At 56.0% G+C, this 23,455-nt stretch overlaps 1 protein-coding gene across 2 annotated transcripts in view; it reads left to right on the top strand.

The window, feature by feature from the left end:
- Positions 1–23,455, top strand: part of NLGN3 (neuroligin 3) — an 82,799-nt gene that overhangs the window by 26,335 nt on the left and 33,009 nt on the right. The window contains exons 2-3 of one of the 2 annotated variants that reach the window (XM_067547957.1): positions 8,656–9,407; positions 10,519–10,578. In XM_067547957.1, the coding sequence (XP_067404058.1) occupies positions 8,930–9,407; positions 10,519–10,578 (538 nt within the window). In that variant the 5' untranslated portion in view covers positions 8,656–8,929. The remainder of the gene's footprint in view (positions 1–8,655; positions 9,408–10,518; positions 10,579–23,455) is intronic. The other variant, XM_067547956.1, reaches the window with a different exon arrangement.

Here is a 23,455-nt window from a genome sequence, read left to right as displayed (position 1 = left end):
AAGCCATCCTCCACGGCTGGTGTGGCATGCCCCTGCCTCCTGTGCCCCCACACCGAAGCGGGCAGAGAGGAGATATTTTGTCCCAGCTAAGGGGGCAGATTTTCTTTTTTCATATCCACCCCCCAGCTCCCTTGTCATCCATGAAGCAGCTGAGTGGGCATGCCAGCACCCACAGAAGTCGACTTCTCCAGACCTAAGAGCGAAGTGCATGGAGCTGTTGGGAAGGAAGGTGTATTCCTCGGCAGCGCTACAGTTCCGGATCGCGAGCTATCAAGCTCTGCTGGCCCAGTAGGATTTTAATAACTATGCTAGGCTAGCTGAGTTCTGGGACAAACTGCCTCCTGACCAACAGCAGCAGTTTCAGGCGCTGGTTGATGAGGGATGCCTGATCAGCAGCGTGGACCTCTGAGCAGCTGTAGACACAGTTGACGTGTCCTCTTGCTCCCTCACGACTGAGACTCATGGCTCTGGTCATCCAGCTTCCCCTGGGAAGTCCAAAACGGACGAGTTCCTTCATTCTTTGAAGGACTCCAGAGCCTTGTTATGGTCCCTAGGGATATATACTCTGACCCCACGAGACAGATGACAGAGTCTGCTGTTCTGGCTGTGACTTGTCCGTACCTATGGTAGCCCACTTGAAAATGCCAAGTTCAGAGCAGGCTACAAAAGGAGGGCAAATTCTCCCGGAACTGGTGGATAACACTGAGGTAGGAAGCAGGAATGAACTAAGACGAGGTGGAGATGGCGCAGCTGCATCTTATAGTTTCTGTCATGTGGCTTGTTTCAAACACAACCTCACAGCACGTGGGTAGGGAAAAGCACTTGCAGTCCCCCCGACCATAGGCATGTCCTGGCTTCTCTCCCTGGGCTCATTATAAAGGTGAACCATGAGTGCGGACACTAATCTGTGGGGGGCGTGTAACCCAGTGACACAGCACGAGCGAGTGGATGCAGACATATCACACGCATCCATAACCTACTGTACAAAGACAATACATACACACACACACAATATTCTCATACTTAGCAAGTGATAATCTTTCCAGTGGTAACGGACATGGCATATCACATACGGATGATTGTCATTTTGCAATGTTGATATCAATAATATTCTAAATAGTCACCACTAATCTAGACAGCATCACACCGTACACACTCATGTGCGCCCTACCCAGCCTGCCAAAGCCAGCAGGAAGCCCCACACAGGTGGCTCTGCTCCCAATGACTCTGCTTCTGCCACAACAACCTCCATGACCCTCGCCCACCAACAGTCAAAACCCCGGTTTTGACATGATGGTCGAGATCCGCAAACCTCCCCTGTTGCCACCCATGGCATCTTTGGCACCTGCCTTCCCCTGTTTGCCATCAGTTGGGGCAAGATCACCTCAGACCGTTGGGTACTGCAGATCATCCATCACGGATACTCCATAGAATTTCTCTTCCCCTGCATCAGCCCTCCTGGGAGACCCTTCTCATCAACACATTCTTCAACAAGAAGCAGATGCTCTTCTCTCCAGGGAGCCATTGAGCAGGTTCCACCTCCCTGTACAGGATAAGGCTCCTACTCCCACTCCTTACGTCGCCCCATTCTCGACTTTTATCTGTTGAACACCTTTATCTGGAAATCCAAATTCTATATGGTGACACTGGCCTCAATGATCCCATCTCTTCCCTGGGGGGCTTGGTTCATGGCTCTCAACATGAAGGATGCCTACTTCCACATGAACATTCACCCAGCCCACTTGATATTTCTATGTTTTCGGGTAGGTATCACCAATGCCAATTCCGGGTCCTCCCTTCCGGCATAGTCATGGCTCCAGGAGACTTCACGAAGGTTTTCATCTATGTGGCAGCACAAATACGCCATCTCAGCTACTCGGTACACGCCTAGTTAGACAATGGACTCCTTGTCATGCTATCCTGACGAACTCACTTCTACCATCCTCCCCCTCTGCCTTCTCCTGGCATCTCTAGGCATTTGCATCAACGAGAAAAGTCAGTGCTCGTGCACTTTATCAGTACACGACTCGACTCTGTCGCAGCACAAGCCTTTCTTTTGGTGGACCAGTTCGCAACACTGCTGACAATCATTTTTGTGGACCTGCATTGCAAGCCGCTCACCACGGTCCGCTGCGCACGCTCTCTTCTTGGACATACGCCAGCCTGCCCCTACATCATAGTGCATGCATGCATGCATGCATGTGTGTTCCTTCCAGATGTGACTTCTCTCCATCTACAGACCCAGCACGGTCCGTATGGAGCCCAGGGTGCTTGTTCCCTGAACTGTGCTCACTTCCCTCACATGGTGGACCGATCCTGCCAAGGTCATGGTGGGCACCCCCTTCTGCGCCCCCACCAGGCTACCATCACAATGAATGCCTCCATGAGAAGCCGGGCTGCTAGGACTGCAGGCAGGCAGTTTCGTGTGCCAGGCATTTCTTTCTTTCATCCGTCCTGCCATATTCAGTTGCAGTCTGACAACATGGCGGCAGCTGTGTAAATTAACAAGCAGATGGCACCAGGTCTCCCTCCCTCTGCTCCGACTCCGTCCACCTTTGGAATTGGTGCATCGAGCACCATGTTATGCTAAGCCACGTACTCCCAGGCACCCAAAATGCCCTGGCCAACGTGCGCAGCAGGACTCTCTACCTCAACCACTAGTGGGAGTTACACAATGCCATGCTCTTTTGCCTCACTCACAAATGAGGCACCCTATGGTGGGACCTCTTTGCCACTCAGGAGAACCAAAAATTGCCCTTCTGTTATTCCAGGGAAGCCATAGGGAAACGCTCGCAGCACAGCACCCTTCTCCTGCACTGGACAGCGACTCCACTGTAGGCCTTTCGCCCCGGTCCATTCCTCCCACAGATGCTGGGCAAGACTTGTAGCCCCATTCTGGCTCCGTCGGTTCTGGTTTAGGGACCTCCTCAGACTCCCCCGCACCACGCCACCTCACGTAAGGTCAAGGCTGGCTCTGACATCCTAATCTGGGCTCTCTTCACCTCACAGCCTGCTGTTTGGATGGGGCTCAGCGGTAGACAGGGCATGCTCTACCCTGGTATGACACATCCTTAACCAGAGCAGGAGACCATCCAGCAGGGCCTGCTACAGTGCCAAATGGAGACGCTTCACCTCCTGGGTCACCACCATCCCCACCCACTGAGTGATGCTATACCTGTCGTCCTCAGTTCTCTTCTCCGTCGCCAAACGCCAGGCCTTGCCCAGAGCTCTGTAGGAGTCCACCTAGCAGTGCTCAGTGTCTTTCTGCCCCCGTGGATGGTGCCGCCGTGTCTTCACACCCTCCCACTGTCTGTTTCATGAGGCGTTTACTCAACACCTTCTCCCCAGTGCTCAAGCCCACACCCCTGTGGGACCTTAATCTCATTCTGTCCACCCTCACCAAGACACCCTTTGAGCCGCTGGCAACGTGCTGCCTCTCCCAGCTCTCCACAAAGGTGGTATTCTTAGTAGCTATTACCTCAGCTAGAAGGGGCAGTGAATTGACCACCAATACCGGACCCGCCCTCCATCCTGTCTGCTGCGGACTGGAGAGCACAGCACAGCAGTAAGCGGGACACTGGAGAGGCATCCCCCCACACAACCTATTATACCCCCAGCTGCGAGCACAAGGGGGGACACTACGCATGTGGGTCAATGGACACTGCTAAGAAACACTTCTGGACTCAGGCGCATGGCGCATGCACACCTCCGTATGGACTATGAATAGGGACCAGACATCTGAGGAACCCCTAGTTATAGGTAGGTAACCGCCTCTTTCCAGGCCAAGTGTCTCCTATGACGGAGGTTCTGCGCTGACTTCCCAGTGCACCCCTGGCTGTCCTGGAAAGGCCACACACCGCCTGGGCCTGTTCCGCAGCGACCCGCGGTGAATGCGCTGGACACGTGTAGCGCAGCGCTCAGCTGGCTGCATGGGCTTTTCTCTGTGGCTTTTCCTTCTCTGCAGAGGTGCACTCTGGTCTGGGGCCCCTGCCCAGCTGACCCCGGAACTGAGCCATTTCCAGCCAGCCTGCAAAAGGTCCTTATTTCATGCTCCAGTCCCTGGGAGGCACCTCTGGGCAGCCCTCCCAGCTCTCTGGGCCGATTCGCCAGGCTGCCGCAGGGGCGCAAAGGAAAGGCCCTGCCGCTACCCAGCGTCTGTCCCTGGGTAAGGACATACTGTTCAGCTGGGTCCTTACTGTGTCCGGTGTGCAGTCCCCTCCGGGCAGGGGACTGCTTTGTGAAATTGCCCATCAGAGGAAGGGGAGCTGGGCTGGGCTGCAGGCCACGCTGGTCTTGTCCTCTCCTTCCAAGCACTGTCTGATGGTGCCCTCGCAGTGGGTCAGCAGCCAAGCAAAGCCTCCACCGCCTCCCTCTGCCATGGCCCTGCAGGAGGCAGCAGCGTTGGAGGAGACGGACGGACGGAGGGAGGGAAGGAGGGAGGGGGTGCCAGTTACATAAGAAACAAATGCAGCAGGCGGAGTGGCTCCCAGGCTGGGGGAGGGGAAGGGCAGAGAATTGCAAATCCAAAGAGCCTCCCGCAAGGACTCTGGCAGAGCCGCAGGTCCCCATCTGAAGCAGCTTCCTCCTCTGCATCTCCAGCCCCTCATCACAGGCAGGGCTGTCTCCCAGCTGGGGCTGGGGCTGGGGCTGGGGCTGGGAGGCGGGCACTTCACTGCACAGGGGCCCTTGCATTTTCTCCTTGCTTGGCTGGGAACGAAGCATGAGCCTTTCTCACTGACCTGGTTGCACTGAGTCCGCCCAGCTGCTTCTCTGCTTCAGTGCCTGATCCACAGAGCTCCCACTGGGGAGGGAGGAAACCCAGTGAGAGCCCTCCAGCCCAGGATACTGGGCCCTGGGCTAGCACCCATCCTGCCGTGGGGAGGAAGGGGTGTGGCTGGGGGTTGGGGTGACAATGAAGGGGACAAGCTGGGGGGGCTCAGAGAGAAAGATGGAGTTGTACAGTGCCTGTGCTCTGAGAGACCCAGTCCTAAAACAGAGCCCCCAGGGCTGGCAGAGAGACACCCTGGCAGGGGAGAGTGGACGTGCTGTGGGTACCATTGCTTCCCTGGGGCTCCTTCCATTCCCCACCCCCTGTTCGTCCCATGGCCAGTACCTGGAGGGGAGGGGCAGCCCTTGCCCCACACATGAATGCCTCTCACTAAGACAGGACAATCGTGATTCATCGCTGCTGTGTGACAGGGAGTGGGAGAGGTCATTGGAGGGACATCCCCCCACAGCAGTGTCTGGGCACCTCGTGATTTGTAATGCGTTTGTCCTCACATACCTCTGCGTGTGGTGCTGGGCCATTCTCCTCGGGCCCAGAGACCAAGGGACTTGCCCAAAGTTGCACAGGAAGTTTTTGGTGAAGCAGGGATTTGAACCCTAGTCCTAGGCTGGTGCCCTGATCACTGGGCTTTTCACGTGTTGCCCCGTGACGTCTCATGAGGGCTGTCTGTGTCCAGCGCCCCGAGGCATTGCGTTGTGCAGGCAGGTGCTCCCTTCGTCAGTCGGCAATGCTTGGCTCTCCTGCCATGCTACGGGTTCGATTTAACTCGGTAACGAGATGTCAGCCAGGCTGAATCGACTTCATTAGTGCAAGATTAATACAGCGTCATATCGAAGGGAATGGCCATAGGTTACCAGCCTGTCTGGGAGGCAGCAGTGCAGCTGGTTGGCCTGCTGCCTCAGAATCGGAGCCTCACTCTGCTTCTGTGCACACTAGGGTTGTTCACAACAGATGAGGGTTTCACCATTTCTTTGCACTACTTTGAGCCTAACATATCATTTTTATCGATCTTTTGTGTACATGTTTTCAAAGACTTTTTGCTGGGCTTGCACAGACCCTGCGTGTAAACAGACAGATTGCAACTGGTTTCTGATCTTGTTTTGAGCGAAGCACTAGAGACATTCTGCACCAGCGATAGTGTGACTATTTGTGAGCCTCACACCCGCCCACTGCTAAAGGCCCCTCCCCCTGGGGGGAGGAGTCACTGGACCCAACCGATTGCATGGGACAACTAATGAAAAAAGGAGCGGGCGTGGGGGTCACAGGGTCAGACGAAGGGAACCAGAAGGGGACACCGAGCAGAGAACCTCGGACAGTGCCCATTGCTCCCAGAAGGTGTCAAGGGAGCCAGTGGACGTGGCCCAGAGGAACTCCGCCCGGATGCATGAGTGGACAGAGGAACAGTTGCAGAGCGCCCCCCAGCCAGCCTCCTCTCCCTCCTCGTGTAGATGGCCACTTTGGCCAGCACTAGGAGGAGGTTGATGAGGAGGTTCCGCGACTTTGTGGGGTCACGGATGGGGTGTGTGTATAAAAACAAGTGTGGGGAAAAGTGCAGCCAGAACCTCAGCAGGAGGTTCTGGAGGAGCCGGAACAGGGGCTGTAGCCTGGCGCACTCGAGGTAGATGTGTGCCAGGGTCTCCCTCACGCCACAAAAGGGGCAGGTGTCCAGGAGAGGGGTGAACCACGCCAAGAGCACGCTTGTGCTTAGAGCTCCATGAAGGAGCCGCCAACCGATGTCCCTGGCAGGCCGTGGGTTCATGGTGGAGTAAAGGCTGGCCCACGGGGGGTCCTTGCCCTCCATAGGTGGCAACAGGTCCCGTAATTTGGTGTCAGGGCGGGACACGAGGGCGAGGAAATGAAGGGCGTGGAGCAGGAGCATGTAGAGGTGGTCCTTCGGCACGGTTCAAAAGCGGACCGGCTGCAGTAGTCTAGGAGATCTCCGACCCCGGTGACTCCTGCCAGGACCAACTTCCATCGCACCGAGGGGGACTCCGCCACCTGCACACCGAGTTGGGGTTGTGTAGCAGAGGCTCCGCGAGGAGATCCTCTCCCTCGGTGACTGCAGGGGGCCCGGAGGCTGAGACCAGTCTCCAGACCCGGAGGAGGTCCTGGTAGAAGACCGGCAGCTCGGAGAGGTCTCGCGGAAGACCTCTCAGATGGAGATAAAGGAGCTGCTGGTCGTATCGGAGGCCTTGGCGGTGTGCGGCAGTTGGCTCCATGCCGGACTACCTGCACTATAAAGGAGTCTCTGCAGGCCTGGAGGTGGAAGGTGTGGACCTGGCTGTGGATACAGCGCAGGCCCTGCCCTCAGCTATAGTGTGCTGCAGAGGGCATGTTTGCTAAGCATCAGTACAGTTGTTTGTCTTGTCCTGTCCTTCGGGGATGGCTCTATCTACCTAGCACTGGAATTACAACACTTCACCTCTGCCCTTGGTTCAACGGCTTAACGTACGTGAAAAGTGTTTTGGGGAGAGCCTAACGTGAATAAAAACCATAGTTCCATCAAACATGCATGACACTGTGTGTAATACTGATATTGTGTCTGATACTGGCTAAAACCGTAACCCTGACAAGGTTTCTAATCTTTGGCTCCATACATGTTTTGCAAGCAGAGGGGCTGTAGCAGCCAGGCAGAGCATGAATGTCTGAGGGCTTGTGTCTCTTGCAAGCCTTGTTGTATTTCCCTGTAGTACGCAGAGCAAGAGTTATGCCAAGGTTACAGCATCTAACTACAGTGCAGGGTTAGTGATGCGAGTCATCATGAACATAGTGCACTGTACCTATTTCCTAAGAGCTACTTTCTGATGTGGTGACATCCGGCTCCTTTTCAATCACAACAGCAACTACAAACAATTCCCAGGCTTTGATCAATGAGAGCTGACAGCATCTGTTTTCTGGTAGTTAGCAACACAGCAGCTTACATTAATTGTTCTGTCTGTGAGAGCTGGGTCCCAATATATCTGTTGACAAGAGTCAGCGTCCCAGACTTGGGAAAAGTTCCCTTCTTCTCTGGAAATTGGCCCTGCAGCGTTTGCAGCAGCTGTAACTACAACTGCATTTTGCCTTTGGCCTGGCTGCAAAGCACCATGGGTTTTGGCTTAGTGTGGTCAACGTCGTGCCCTTCGTCCCAGGCTGCTCTTGGCGGCACCAAGCTCTGTATTGTCCTCTAGGGAAGGGAAAACAAGTCGCTTTCTCCAGGTTGCAGGGGAGCAGCGCTGCCGATGGAACCGAGCGGTCCGGACTCCCCACCCCAAGCTGGAAGCACTGGCTGCTCTCTCGGCCTGTTGGCTATTCCTGAAATCTGCCAGGCCTTGTTCCCGTCACGTCCTTGCACCAAGGAGAGGAGAAGTAGTAGCAGTTCTTTCCTCTCTCCTGTGGCATCTTTCCCCTACACACAGGCCTTCTTGCTTCCCCTGCAGCCCCGGGATACCTTCAGTATGGGCTGTCTGTGACCCTGGCCCCAGCCCTCAGGCCAGTAGCTGGTGTCTGAGCTGCTTCCCCAGTTTGTGTTTGAATCCCTTTGACCTCAGCATCATCTGTCTGCTCTGGGTGTCTCAGGCCTGGGAGCTCGACCCATGCGTCTGCAGTTGACACACAGGTACTCGATCCCTGGAGCCTCTACAAGGCCTGGGATCCCTGTTCTCCTCTGCCAGTGGCAGCACTTAGTGACCACACGACGGGGCTGACGGGGAAGCGGCTGTCCAGGGCTGGACATGAGGCGCACTCTGGTGGGGTGTTGAAAGTCTGCCAGGCTGGAATCGGGGCTGGGCAGCTGCCGATGGTTCCAAAGTCCCTTGCTGCAGATTTTGCTTGGCAGTGGAGCTGAGGGTCCCTCCACACTGTTAATCACTCTCCCCCTCTCTCCACAGAGCCATCCATTCCATCGGGGCTGCCCTGGCGGAAGGCGAAGAGCGGTGGTCCGGCCGGGGGCTCTGAGAGGAACACTGGCTGATCGCTGGCTCCCAGGCCCATTTCACCTTGCAGAAGGCACTTGGGGTCATTTCTGGGTCTGCGGTTCCACTTCCTGTCCTCTCCGTGTCTGGCTCCACTCAAGAGACAGCAGTGGGCCTGCCGTGATGGGCGTCTTCTGAGCCCCCAGGAGTGTGCTTAAGGCTTGGATGGTGGTGCTGCTCGTCACGGACAATGTGGCTGATACTCCAGAGAAGGCCTTCCTTGTCCCCCTTTCTCCAAGTGCCTGAGCTGGCTGCAGGCCGGGACCTTTGCCTCGTGCTCTGGGCTCTAAGCTTTGCCTCAGCCATTGTACAGATGGATGGCCAGATCTACTCGCCGACTGTCAACACGCACTATGGGAAGCTACGAGGGGTCCGGGTTCCGCTACCTAGCGAGATTCTGGGTCCCGTGGATCAGTATCTGGGGGTGCCTTATGCAGCCCCTCCCATTGGGGAGAAGAGGTTCATGCCCCCTGAACCCCCCTCCTCCTGGTCTGGAATAAGGAATGCTACCCACTTCTCACCAGTCTGCCCTCAGAACATCCACAGTGCCGTCCCGGAGATCATGCTGCCCATCTGGTTCACCTCCAACCTGGACATAGTTGCCACCTACATCCAGGATCCCAACGAGGACTGCCTGTACCTCAACATTTACATCCCCACCGAGGATGGTGAGTCTGTCCAGCGGGCCGCAGGAGCTGTGCACTCTCTGGGTGGGCGGGGGGTCCCAGGATTATTCTGCGCCTTCTCAGCTCTGGTTGGTCTCACCTGGATGTTGTGTTTGAAGCATGTGGTTGTGGAAGCTGCAGCATGCTGTCTGTTTGTGGAAAGCTTTCTCTGGCCACTCAGCTGCCCTCTGCCCTCCTCTCTGTCTCGTCTGCGCTCTCCGCTCCGCTCCGCCCCGCCACACATCCCTGACCCTCTCCCCCTCCATGGCAGTGTCACGGGTTCCTCTTTCCGGTTGCCAAAACTGACAGGGCCTCTCTGAACACAGATCCACAGTGACGAGCTGCTCCAAGTGCCAGGTTCTGTCTCCAGTTTGATCTGGGTTTGTCTCCCCTCGCCCGCCCCTCCTCAGGTTCCTGCGCTAGTTCTGGGGCGTGGGTCGCTGCTGCTGGCTGGGAGGAACACTCTCTCTGGCTGGGATGGGGCACCAGCCAGTCTTGCCCGGGGCGGGACCCAGGAGAGCTGTGCGGGGGTCAGCATGCACGTCACAGTGCAGCCAGCATATGTGCTTCACCGGGGCCAGCCGGAGGCTGGGTGCATGGAGCAGGCTGGGCCCAGCCCTTGTGGTGAGGCTGAGCGACTCAGGTGCCTCTTCTCTCTAATCTTTGCCTTTCGCAGGGGAGCCCATCTGGACGGTAAGTAGCGGTGCCGCGAGGTTCCTCAGGCCTGTGGCAGCCTCACCACAACGGGGGTGGGGGATCCCATGGGCTGTGCCAGCTACAAGAAGCTCTTGGTAGCACCAGCGCCTATGATGGAAGAGAACTGGAGGGGGGCAGCCTGCCATGCCCTGAGCAGTTGCGTGGGAAGACAGCTGCTCTGGAGCCCCGGCTGGCAGCTCCGTTTCTCTTCCCTCGGGGGCTCCAGGCTGCAGGGACAGCCCCATAACTTCCTTCCATCACTTGGCCCCAGAGTTTTCCTCCCACGGCGATGCTCCCCTCCCCACGCCCCGCAGTCCCAGGAGGGGTGGCGGGAGGATGGGCAGTGTGGTTGTACTTGCATGCCCACTCCAGCTGGTGGACCCTCCTGTTATTTTGTAGTCTTTTATTCATTTTACAGTAAAACGGATTTCCAAGGAATGCGCCCGAAAGCCCAACAAGAAAATATGTAGGAAAGGAGGTATGTAGCAAGCCGGACCTGACAGAGAGAGGGAAGAGAGAGAGTGAGAGTGAGGGGCACCTGTCCGTCTCTCCAGGCCTGCGGCATACTTCAGCCTTCCTCTCGTGCCATGTGACCGAGGCGGTGGGCCTGCTGTGCAGCTTGCAGTACAGTCTGTCCATCTGTCCGTGCTCAGAGGAGTCTTCGGGATGCTCCTGCGACATGCTGCTCCCTTTCCAGGGCCAGGCTGGGCTCCCCAGTGGGAGGATCTGGGTTCGAGTCAGGGCAGGACTCAGGTGTGTTTCCAGGCCTTTCAGAACAGCTGCTTTAGTATGGCTGTGTGTGTCTCTTCTCCCCCGCCCACAGTCTACCAGCAGGATACCAGCACCTAAGTCCTGGGAAAGCTGCTGTCAGGGCAGAAGTGCTCTCACCTTCTTTAACATTTAAATGCAAAACATCCCATTCCTGGGTCCCATTGCAGCAAAGGCAGGAGAAAGCCCCCCGATGCTGTGTGGGATCACCTTGTCAAAGGCCCCACTGCAGCCGCCACCAGCCCTGGGCATCTCTGTGTGGCTGAGTGTGCACAGCCCCATTGTGAGCAGCCCTAGTGGGATGTGGGACCTGGGACCGGGTGTGTGAAAGCTCTGCCCTCGTGTGCATTGAATTCCTGTACTCCCTGTAAATCCTGCTGGCCACGGAATCACTTGTGCCTCACTCCCACCTTGCTCGCTCAGCCAGGCGTGCCACCTCTGTGCTCGCATGCCAACTTGCACACCTCTCCTTTCATTCATGCTGGCTCCTGAAAGCCTACTCCTGGGTTATCTGGCATACGTGAAACTTGCTCCCTTTCATAAGCAGTTCTTTACTGCCCCTGGGATTCCTGCACATATGGCTGCCTCCTGGGAAGCTGTGAAACCTCTCCTGTTCAGAAACCATTCTGTTCCTATCCTACGTTCCACAGCCCCACCTAGGAGTCTCCGTCCCCAAGGCAGGGGTGAATCAGGATCTGTTCTTTGGAGTCGTGTGCAGTCTCGCCTGATTCATCACAATCCTCTCTGGGAACGGGTTGCCTGAGAAAGCATGAGCCTGCATCCCAGGGCCAGACCCAGATTTGCATGCATCTGTTCAGTGCACTGGGGAGCTGAGCTGAGCAGAGCTGAAGGCCCAGAAAAGCTCTGCCCCTCCCTCCTGGAGGGAGCCCTGCTTCCTGTTGCTCTCAGGGTTCCCTTTCTCCCTCAGACAGGAGAGTCAGACAGCCAAGCTCTTCTGAAAGGCCGTGTGTGGGGAGAGGGCCCAGTGTGGATGGACTGCCACGCAGGCCACACGCACGCAGGCAGCTGGGGTCCAGCCCCGCGGCTCTCAGGCTGCTGTGTGGCCTTGGTGTAGCTGGGCCCTTGGGCTGCTGCAGTTAGAGTGCCTGCCCTGGGAGGGGCTGTCATGGCCTGGGCGCCCATGTCCTTCTCTTCTCTTCTCTTCTCTTCTCTCCTCGGTGCGTTCCTCTTGGGCGGCACGGCTTGGAGGGGTGACGAGAATTCTCTTTCCTTCCAGAGATTTCCCTGAGTTCCTTTCTTTGGTTTCTTTGCTTTGCTTTCCCCGTCGCTGTCTGGCTACTCACACGCCATCTCTCTGTGAGTGCCAAGGCTGCCCCGAAAGGGAGTCTCCACACGCTGCCTCCGGAGCGGACTGCTCCCTCTCATGCTGCACCAGCAGCTGGCCCTTCACGAGCCACTTGAAAGCACTTCCTCCCAGAGTGCTCCTCAGCCTGCCACTGCCTGCCAGGGCTTCACAGGCCCCTGCGTTGGGAGGGGAAGCAGGCACTTCACTGCTTACTGGGTGCGCAGGGTGTGTGGGTGTGGAGGGTGTTTATGACATGCCATTAATAAATAGCCTTAGGGGAGAGATTCAGCCCCGTGTCCCCTCTTCTGCCCAGGGCAGGGATTTCTGTGCTGTCCATCACTGGTTCCTGGGCGTCTCCCATCTGCTGGGCAGGGACCGAGTGGCTGCCTAGACTCAAGGGTTTGGCTCTGGTTAGAGGAGGCTCTGCTTCTCCTGTATCTTACGCCTGTAAGAGAGAGTGAAGGTACCAGAGAGCTACGTCAGTGATTATTCCCAGCCAAGTGCTGCTAACGGGAGCATTCAGAGTTCAGGTTAAATGTAAGAGTAATCCAAATGCACAGCTGAGGCACCCAAACATCCTTAACTCTGCCTTGTAGGAAGGCCGGGCGGTGATAAAAATGAAAAGGATCCATTTCTGAACATGTTTGGATTGCTTTTACATTCAGCCTCGACTCTCAGCTTGCTGGGTCAGTAATGCTTGGGTCGGGGATCGCTGAACATTCGGGAATGTCTTTACATAAGTGATTGCTATTTCCTATTGCTATTAACTTCTGTAGAATGTGGATTTTTGTCTTCGCATTTCCTTGTACTTTAAACAAGAACCCCAAGGAGCAGGTTCCCATGGGATATTTCTAATGATCTGAAGATCAGAAGGGTCAACCTCAAATCAGTTTTTATTTGAACTTTTATGTAGGTCCCTATTAACCTGTACACTTGGGTCACCTGGCTCTGGAGCAGCCAGAGCTCCCTGACCAGCTCCCCACGCTCCTGGCCTCCATGTTCCCTGCAGGCATGCCCCTCGCGTTCTCCTGTGTGCACACACCTCAGCCGCCAGCCCTGGTCGGTAGATGAGGTGTCACCGATACCGTGGGGGTAACAGGCGTTGTGGGCGACTCCGTCGGCGGGGCTGATGGCTGTCCTTTCAGAATGGTCTCTGCCGTGTTTCCAATGGAGCGAAGCAAGCTCTGCTCGTTCCCGGCGCAGGGCGTGGCTTCGTTCTCCTTGGCACCAAGGGGAGGTGACCCTTTCGGGAAAGCACTTCTGAAATGAGGCACCTAGGCCTGGCGCTCAGGGAGAGCCGCAGGCGCTGCTGGCAGCGTTTGGAAGGAAGGCAGTCCTTTGGGGTACGGAGCCATTTGCAGTGGCAGGCAGCAGCACGCTGCCCATTCTCCCATACAGCAGCCTTCCAGCGTAGCCTCCTCTTACGATTCCAGGGAGCTCTGGCCTCCTGGGGAGCTTTCTGCATCCTGCCTAGGTCAGGAAGTTCATTGTAAGTCCGGTTGGGCCGCAGAGGACACGCTGGCCTTCATTCAGGCTCAGTTCCTGCTTTCCATGCAAAACACTGCTGTGCCTTAACCAGGGAGCTGCCCAGACCGCTTGCACATGGAGCGGTCAGCCCCCAACACCCTGGTTACTGGGTTACTGCACCTTCGCCCAGTCTCATTTCCCGTGGAAGCCAAACCCCTCGTGCTCCGCCGGGTTGCCCCGAGGGGATGTGAATAGTTGAGGAGTAAGGCCTAGCTTCTGAACAGATTTTGTGCCAGTAGAACTGTGTCAGTTAGGGCTCAGTTCAACCCCTAGTGTGGACCCCGTTTGTCCAGGATCGAGGTGCCTTATACCACTGTCGGTTATTTCCCTTCCAGTGCAGGCTGTCCATACGTGTGTCAGGCTGTCCTGCTTTAACTAGCCCAGGACAGCGAATGCGCTACACCCCTTGTGTGTTGAGAAGCCCCTGGGAGGCCACGTGGGAACAGGAGAGCAGCAGCTGGGGCAGTGGGGGTGACTTCCCAGCATGACTCCGGGGATTGCAGCGGTTTTGTTGTGGAATGACTCTGGCCTGCAAACTAGTGGGTGTTTCGCCAACAGCCCCTGACCAAACCGTGGTGGAATAACTCGGTGGGCAGAGCGAAGAGGCCAGGGGGCTCTGAGTAGAGGCACTCACTGGATTTGATACGAATTAGGTCTGTTTGTGATTGCTCCCTTGTGGTGCCTGCTTACATCTCTGCCCCCAGCAGGAGGGATGAGAGCTGCTTTGAGGACTGCTGACTCCTCCCTCTCCTTGGGAGGCACAGCATCCTGTGGGGTTAGCTATTTCTGCAGTCCCAGAGATCGGTTTGAGTCTTTACTAACACAAAAGATGCGCCTGCTAGTCGGAGTGAGGCATGGTGAAAGCACATGTGGGAGCCAGAGGTCCCTGAGGTGAGGCGAGAGTTCTGCCTTTAAAACATGAGCTGCCCCACCGCTAGCGGCCCAGGCCCCAAACCCTGGGACGTTCCAGAGCTCTAGTCAGACTTCAGGCTGTTCTGAGTGGCTCGCTGCTGCAGGCAGGCACCTCCCTTTCTTTGCGTGCTGCAGATCTAGGCATTACACTGAAGATGCTCCTGGGGGTTCCTGGCCTTCTGGAGACTTGCTGTAAGTGTCCCAGGGCTGGTCCGGCATGGGGCGCCAGCTGCGGTGCTAACAGGTGGACTAGTGTCCTGGAGGATGGCTGGCCCGTTGCTGCCCAGGCCATTGGCCTGTTGCTTGTGTTTGTGATGGTTTTTTTAAGAAGTTGTGGCTGGTGAATGCTGGCGCGAGCTGTGCCGGTGTCCCAGGCAGCTGGCACACAGCAAGGGGTAGGGCGTGAGTGTCCACCTTGCTGGGAACTGGAGTGTCTCTTCCCCGTGGCTCTGGTTTCCAGGGCTACAGGGCAGTGACTGGACAGAAAAGGCCTGTTCCTGAGCTGGGCCAGCACTCCCAGGCCTTGTCCATCCCTCCCCCAGCTGGGCAGAGGAAGGGTTCATCTGTTGTTGTGCTCAGCCTGGCTCTTTTCATACCCCCCAACCCACTTTCCCTTTCTCTTAGCAGCCCCTAATCTGGGTCCACTGGGAACCTGCCACAACGTGCAGCTGGCTCGGCGGGCGGGGCACCCCGCTCTGGGACTGCCTTGCTTTGAAGAAGAATGGGCGTGGTTGGGACACGGGGGCTCAGAGCGCGGGGCTGCTCTTGCTGGGGGTGTTGCTAACCCCTGAAGCTGCCTCCCTCCCGTGGCTAAGGGCTTGTCTACAGCAGACTTGCTTCGGTTTAGTTCATCCAGTGCAAACTCCTTTGTGGACACTCGTATTTTGGTGCAAGTGGTTTATTTTGGTTAATCTTACACCTGTTTCTAACACACTTAAGCTAAAAGGAAATGAGCATCCCCACGGCGTTTGGCGCCGGTTAGCGCTACGGCAGTGCAGCTCCGGGGTTCGTGATGGCGGCAGAGGAAACGGGCTCCTGGTGGGGGAAGAAGGGAGGAACCAAGTGTGCTTTCATTTTGTCAGCTGCATGTCTGTGGACACAAATAAACATGAGCTGGGACCAGCTCTGGCCCTGAGGACTGGTTTGATGGGCCTGTTGGGGCTTCTGTGGTCAGATTTAAGGATCTGGGATCTGAAGTGGGCTGGCGTATTTAGACGCACATAAACTGGTAACTGGCAAAACCTATTGGGCGATCCCCAGTTCTGGGAAGCAGGGCAGGATTGCTCCCTTCAGCCAGGTTCTGGCCACCATGCCCCCGTGAAGCTATTTCCACAATCAAATGCCCCTCACTATTGCAGGATGTTTCCTGATCTCACCTCAAATTTCCTTGGCTGAACTTAATCTTGCTGCTCTTAGTTGTAACCCCTGAGGGCCCCGCGCAGTCCCTGCACCCTTCACACTTGTCGCTCCTTGTCATCCACCCTTTCTCTTCGTCCAGCCAAGTCCGACATACCTGATTCCTGTAACTGGTAGCCACGCTGCTCTCGCTAGGTCTTCCATTGGTTCTCTGGGAATTCAGAGAAGAAGCTAAATTTGTCAGCGGCTTCTGGTGATGGGCACTCGGAAATGACCAAGGATTCATGGACTGATGGGTTCCAAGGCCAGAAGGGACCCTTGTGATCATCTCGTCTGACCTCCTGCCTCACACGGCCCGAGAGCTTCTCCAAATAATCGTTTTTACAACATAGCCTTTAGAAACCATCCCATCTGAATTTAAATTTCCCCGTGATGGACACTCCACCCAGCCACTGATCCGTTCCAGTGGTTAATGACCCTTGTTGTTGAAAGTTTACGCCTTATTTCTAATCCAAATTTGTCTAGCTGGGGAGGCACCGGCCAGGCCCTCGGAGGAGAAGCCGCCCCCGCTGCACTGAGTGTAATATCGACAACTCGGACCTATCAGAACTTGAGAGCCGTCCAGACCTAGGTCCCGAAGTCTGAGGTCCTGGTCATTGGCACTACACCAGCAGCCGAGGACTCCCGCTGCAGCAGCAAGCGTCCCGCCAACCCAGCCGCTTGCCCCCACGCTGGGCGCAATGAGGGAGCTGCAGGGACCGGAGCCCATCACGCCCCCCACAGTGGGGAAGAGCAGGAAATGGGCCCACAGACAGTGACGTACCGAAGGGGGGCCTCCTGCGCACCCCACCCCTGTGTGTTGTGAAGGGCCAGCTCAATGTCTCCTCCCAAAGGCCCGGGGGGGGTGAGGCTGCCCCTTCCGAGCCGGCGCTGGGCTTCGAGGCTGGAGTGAGAGACGTGGGTACTGCGCAGCAGGTAAGTGTGGGGGTGGGCCGTAGAGCCAAGCCTGCCTTTGTGCCCCCCTCCAGGCCTCACGTCCCTGTCTCCCTGAAAGTACAGACCCCCCCCTCCCCAGGGCAGCTGGGGAGTGGTGCCGGGACCCCTCCTGCCCTGCCACAGGGGCGGGGGGAGAGGACGTGAGGCCTGAGGGTGGGGTGCAAATGCAGGCTTGGCCCCCAGCACTGGAGACCCACAGTACGCCACTGGTCTAGCTTCAACTACCAGCCCTTGGATTCTGTGTGGGACTGTCCATTCTAGACCGACGGGCCCATCATCAAATATTGTTCTCCATGTAGATACTTACTGGCCGTTCTCGAGGCAGATACTTACTGGCCGTTCTCGAGGCGCCCCTTAAACCTTCTCTTTGTTAAGCGACGTAGACAGAGCTCCCTGAGTCTATACTGCTACTAAAAGGCATGTTTTCTAGCCCTTCGGTCATTCTCACGGCTCTTCTCTGAACCCTCTCTGATTTATCGACATCCTTCTTGGATTGTGAGCACCAGAACTGGACCCAGGATTCCAGCAGCACTCACACCAGTGCCAAATACAGAGTAAAATAATCTCAGTCCTACTCCAGATTCCCCAGTTTAGGCATGCAAGGATCCCATTAGCCCTTTTGGCCACAGTGGCTTACTGGGAGCGTGTTATCTCATGGTCAATTATCCACCATGACCCCAGATCTTCTTCAGAACCGCTGCTTCCCAGGATAGAGTGCTCCATTCTGTGAGCATGGTCTACGTCCTTTGCTCTTAGATGTACACATCGACATTTAGCCACATTAAAAGGGATATTGTTTGTTTGCATCCAGTTTACCAAGCGATCCAGATCACTTTTTGTCAGCAACCCGTCCTCTTCATTATCTACCATCTCCCCAATCTTTGTGTCATCTGCAGACTTTCAGTGAGCAGTTGACCTTCTCTTTCAAGTCATTGATAAAAATGTTAATTAGCATAGGGCCAAGAACTGAACCCTGAGGTACCCATTGGAAGCACCCCTGCCAGATGATGATTCCCTGTTTCTTCATCGCGTGGTTGCACACATGTATTCCACTCAGGCGTATGCACCCCCAGTGCACCAAAATCAGAGGGTTTCACCGAGCTGCACCCATGGGGCGGGCTCGCACCCCTTCCTTGGCTATATAAGGGTAGTGCCTCCCTGACCCCCCTCAGTTCCTTCTCACGCCTCATGCCGGAGCACTTAGTGTCCTCCCACTTGTCCCACAGCTTTTCGTGATTGACTTGACTGCATGAGTGGTCGTAATGCGGTCGTCAGCACTCGCTGTTAGGATGCCCTCACTGGGGTTTAAACATCGCCCTTCGTATGGGTGGCGATCCCCACACTACACATGGATTGCGTCTTGGGGAAGGACATGGTAAAGAAAGGTGCTGTATTTGTAAGGACACAGACCCACAATGGAAGCAGCACTTTCTCAAGCAGACCATGAGGCTTGCCTCAGCCCTGGGGACTGCTATGGAGAGCCAGGCCCCTCCCTGGGACTTCTCGACTGACCTCGGCCTACTCACCCAGAAGGGAGAAGGACTGCTTCCTTTTATCTGGCCCCCTGAGAAAAAGAATCCATAAAACAGACTGGGGCCACTCCGCAGGTCAGGGAGACTGGTCGTCTCTGCCTAAGAAAAGTACTGGCCAGCCTGGAGTCTCCCAGTGTGCAGGGCAGCGTGGGCCCATCAGCCAGATCTCCAGGACTGAGGAGAACCGTACCATTGACTCCGGCACCACTGCAAGGTGCCCATTGAGTCCAGGACCCTGTTCAGAGATGGTGGCACTGTCGGTCTCACCCTGACCGAATATCAGGTAGCAGCAGATTTGCTGTGCCTGTCTAGGCCTGACTCACCATGCTGGCAGCATCTTAAACCCCCCGGTTTGGTAGAAAACTTACAGTCATTGCCAGCATCGTCATCTGCACCATGGTTCACCCTCTGCAGGCAGGTGTCGACTTCCTGCCCAGCACTGCGCATCATCGACACGCTCAGACTCTGCCGTACTGATGCAGCCTGTGTCTGCTGGCCTGGCGCCAGCTTCACTCTGGGTCCCAAAGACTCATTGGCACCGAGCGTGAGATGGATGCTGACACCAGCATCCACGGTACCAGTGGCCGTTCCCTTGGTGCCGATGGCACCGCCAGCTTGGGCCCCGGGTGACGCTGGCCATTTTGGTGGCCCCACTGCCACCAGTGAGCTACTTGGAGTGATCCCCAGTCGAGCTCAGAGGCATCTCGATGGGCAGCGGTATAACGGGCTGGGAGAGGCTAAGCCTCGCCAAACAGCCACTGCTGGAAGCTCCTGCTCCGCCGCTGCCCCCATGGTCCCACCCGGCCCCCTCCCCGCCCGCCTCTCGCACCTCTGCGCCCTCTCCCCCGGGAGACATGAGTGGGGGGCCTTGGGGGAGGGGGAGGGGGCGAAGAGGCGTGAGCGGTGGAGAGCTCAGGGGAGGGGCCGAGCAGAGCGTGGGTGGAACGTTGGTGGGGTCGAGCTGGGGAGGAGGCTGAGCGGGGCGGAGCAGGGGGCAGGACCATGGTCTGGGCACCAGGTCTCCCCTCCCTTCCTCCCTCCCCCCCCAGCCTCCCCAAGGGCAGGAGTCAGGTGCCGCCCACCCTCTTCCCCATCTCAGTCTTGAAGGTCATCAGGACACAGCGGGAATCATGATCGGGTCTGGGACTGGTACCACGGGAAGCTGGCTTTGTTCTTCCTGGGTGCCGATGCAGTACCCTCGTTCACAGTGGCCTCCATGGAATCCCTGGGAAGTCCCTCATTCAGGGTGAAGTCGCCTATATCTCCAGTGCACTCTCTGCCGGACCACCAGGCCTGTAGCCATCAGCAAAGATGATTCCCTCGGCGGTGGAGCACCCTGAACGTTGGCAGCAGTTGGCTGTCATTCCTCAAGGGGTTCCGCTAGTCCCAAGTACACCTTCCTCTTCGTCACTTAATGACACAGCAATACCCTCATGTTTCTTTCCGGTACCAGAAGACTTCAGGTCATATCAGGATCTGCTCAGGCACAAGGCATCAGCCTTAGAGATGCAGACCGAGTTTGTACAGGAAAACACCCATAAATTGGTGATATCCTTCAGCCATTGCAGGGATCTGTCCTGGGTCTGATTCTGTTTAATATCTTCGTAAATGATTTGGATAAATGCAAAGTTTGCAGCTGATACTAAACTGCTTGGGGTTGCAAGCGCTTTGGAGGGCAGGATTAGAATTCAGAATGATCTGGAGAAATGGTCTGAAATAAATAGGATGAAATTCAATAAAGGCATCTGCCAAGTACTGCACTAAGCCTGGGTTCTGGACATTTTGGATTCTTTGTTGCATTTGAAATCTTCAGGCCTTTCTCTGAGCTCCTTGAGGGGTCACTTGGTGGCAATCTCAGCTCTCCATCGCCCCGTTAACAGGAAGTTGGTATTCTCAAACCCGATGATGGTGAGGTTTTCCAGAGGGTTATCTGTCGTTTCCCACTAGTGAAGGTAACAGCACCCCATTGTGGGACCTTAATATGGCCGTGGGGGCACTGACGGCTGCTGTTCAAGCCAATAGCAACATATTCATGGGCTCAGCTCTTGTCTTCCTTGGGGGTGTAACATCCCCAAGAAGAGTTCGTGAATTGCAGGCCTTCGTAACGGGTCCTCTGTACGCTCCATTCTCCAAGGACCAGGTGGCTTTAAGACCACACCCAACGTTTTTGTCCAAAGTGGTGTCTCACTTCCACCTTAATCAGGTTATTTACTTACCTGCATTTTTTCCGCAAACCACACTCAAGTGCAGGGGAGCAGCAACTACATAGCTTAGATCAGCAGTGCCCAAACTTTTCCTCTAGTGCCCCCCTTACCAGTAGTGGAATGTGTCCTTGCCCCCACCCGGGGGCAGGGCTGGTGCAGAGCAGGGCTGGGTGATGGTCCCTCGCAGGGCATGCCCTGCTCTTTGGGGACTACTGGCTTAGATGTCAGGTGGTGCTTAGCATTGTATGTAGAAAGGACCACACCGTTTTGTTCATCACCTTGACTTTCACTTCACTGAGCAGTTGAAGGGACAGCCCGTCTCTGCTCAGACCATTTCCAGGTGGATAACTGCCTGCACTGCTACGCCTTATGCAGTGCTTTGGTTGGTACCTGCACAGTCAGTGCACGGCAGGCTCATTCACTCTCAGAGGCATTCCTTAGTGCTGTCTCCACAGTGGATTTCTGCAGGCTGCGATGTGGCATGCCTTTGCTAGCCGCCGTGCTATTGTCACGGCATGGAGAATGCGTACGAACTTTGGGAGGGCAGCTCTGCACTCACTCTTTAAATAGACTCTGAGCCAGCCTCCTGCTGGGACTGCTTGTGGCCTGATAGTCTATTTAAGTGTGCTCTCTGTGCCATTATCCACATCATTTCTGAAGCTAGGGACGAGACCTCGACTCAGGACAGATCCCTGCCATGGCTGGCAGATAGTCACCGATTTCTGGGTGTTCGCTTGTACAAACTCCAAGAAGAAAAGACTGTTCCCTGCTTGCATTGTCACTGTTATTCTTCCAGATGTGATTCCGCAGCCCACCCTGCATCAGCGTCTCCAAGCAGGGATTTTGGTGTGACAGAGCAGAGGAGAGTCAGGGCAGCGCCCGCCACCTCCAGATAGCCGTGGGAGGGCTGTGAAGGGAGGGGCATAAGCACTGCCCCTGTGGGTGCTGCTAGGCAAAGCTCTCGACTTTGGTCGCTGGGTATGCATTCACCGGAGCGGAGTACAGGGCTGCACCCACCTCTCCGAGAACAGCCCTTACCATGCAGGCAAGGAACCAGCTGGTATCAGCGTTATTCTGAGACCTGCTGTTTAGCCAGCTTTTAATCCATTTCCTGTGTGCCATTTTAACCTCATACTGTTCCGTTTTAATCAGCATCTCGCATGGTACAGAAGTCTACACTATTGCCTTTGTCACTCAGTCTGGTCATCTCATCAAACAAGCTATCGAATGAGTGGACAAGCTCTGTGTCCCAGAAACCCGTGTTGATTAACATGAATTATATTCCTCTCCTTTAATTCTTCATTAATTGAATCCCACAGCAGCCGCTCCATTATCTTGCCCAGGATTGACGGCAGGCTGACAGGCCTGTAACTACTCAGATCCCCCTATTTACCCTTTCTAATGATTGTCACTACATTAGCTTTCTGTGGGTCTTCTGGCACGTCCCCAGTGTTCCAAGATTTATCGCAGATCAGCATTAATGGGTCAGCCAGCTCTTTGAAACTCTTGAATGCACCATGGCTCATAGTCGTCTGTGACCACCCCACCCACCAGCTCTCTCTCCTCTGTCACTGCCAACGGATGAGCGCCCAGCTAGTAGCAGAGATTCTTATGAGTGTCTGACCTTGGACTTTGTACTGTTGAATTTCATTCCATTTTGGTCACTCCCGTCTTCAAGGTCATTCCCCTCTAATGTTCCAATCTTCCTCGGTGCTGAGGATGTCTCCCCCCTTCATATCGTCAGCCCGTTTCATTAGCACTCTCCGACTTCCTTTGCCAAGGTCATTAATAAAAATATTGAATAAGATTGGTCCCAAGACAGCTCCTTGAGGAATTCCACTAGTGACCTCCCTCTAGGCTGATAATCCACCTTTCAGCACAGCCCATTGCCTTCTCCCCTTCAGCCAGCTCACACTGATCACCATGTTCCTAACTGGGGGAGGTGCTGGGAATGTGAGGCAGAGGGCACAGGAGAGGTGGGCAGGGGCAGCAGGATCTGGCCACAGGGGAGGTTGGGTGGGGCTGTCTGTCTAGCCCTAAGGCAGTGCGAGGAGTCTAGGCTGGTGACACGGAGGTGTGTCCAACCAGTAGTGGCAGGGGGTCTCTGCAACATGTCGCCGTCTGAGAGCTTGCGCGGGGTGCGCGCCCCGTGTTCTCCCGTGGCGGTGGGCTTGGGTGAGTGAGGAAGAGGTCATGGAGCAGCGTGCCAGAACGTGCGCCGCCTTTCTCGGCCTCCCCGGCCTGCCACTGAAACAACGGCTCTGGGGGCTGGGGTGTGTCTTGGGGCCCACGAAGCAGAGCATCACCCCCTGCGGGACTCTCCAGAGCCAGCTCACGGGTGGAACCTACCTGTGACTGTGCTGGTGACTCTGCTGCCAGGCCTTGGGCCGAGAGCAGGACGTCACGCCTTGTTCTTGGTCCCGTTGAATCCCAGCTGGTGCCAGGGGCTATACTCTCTGCTGACCTGGATATGGCACAAGGCCTGGGGTTGCGTTTAAATAAACCCATCCACACTCTGAGCAGAGAGTGTGCAGCTCCCAGCACAGCATGCCACTGATCCCAGCTGGGGCCACAGCACCGAGGATGGCTCAAACAAACCGAGCTCCTTTCTAGGATTCACGCAGGGTCTGTCTTCCTGTGTGGCTGCAGAGGGCAAGGCGCTGAGCACCCTCCGCTCCTCTTGGGGTGGATGTGGGCAAAGGGTGCTGTGCCCCTCCCACACATAGGCATGCCCGGGCAGACAGGCACACCCTG

Source organism: Emydura macquarii, unplaced genomic scaffold (assembly GCF_026122565.2).
Source record: "Emydura macquarii macquarii isolate MOO-44397 ecotype Brisbane River unplaced genomic scaffold, CSIRO-AGI_Emac_v2 contig_1253, whole genome shotgun sequence".
Classification (NCBI taxonomy): domain Eukaryota; kingdom Metazoa; phylum Chordata; order Testudines; family Chelidae; genus Emydura; species Emydura macquarii.
This window is presented reverse-complemented; position numbering and strand designations above follow the sequence as displayed.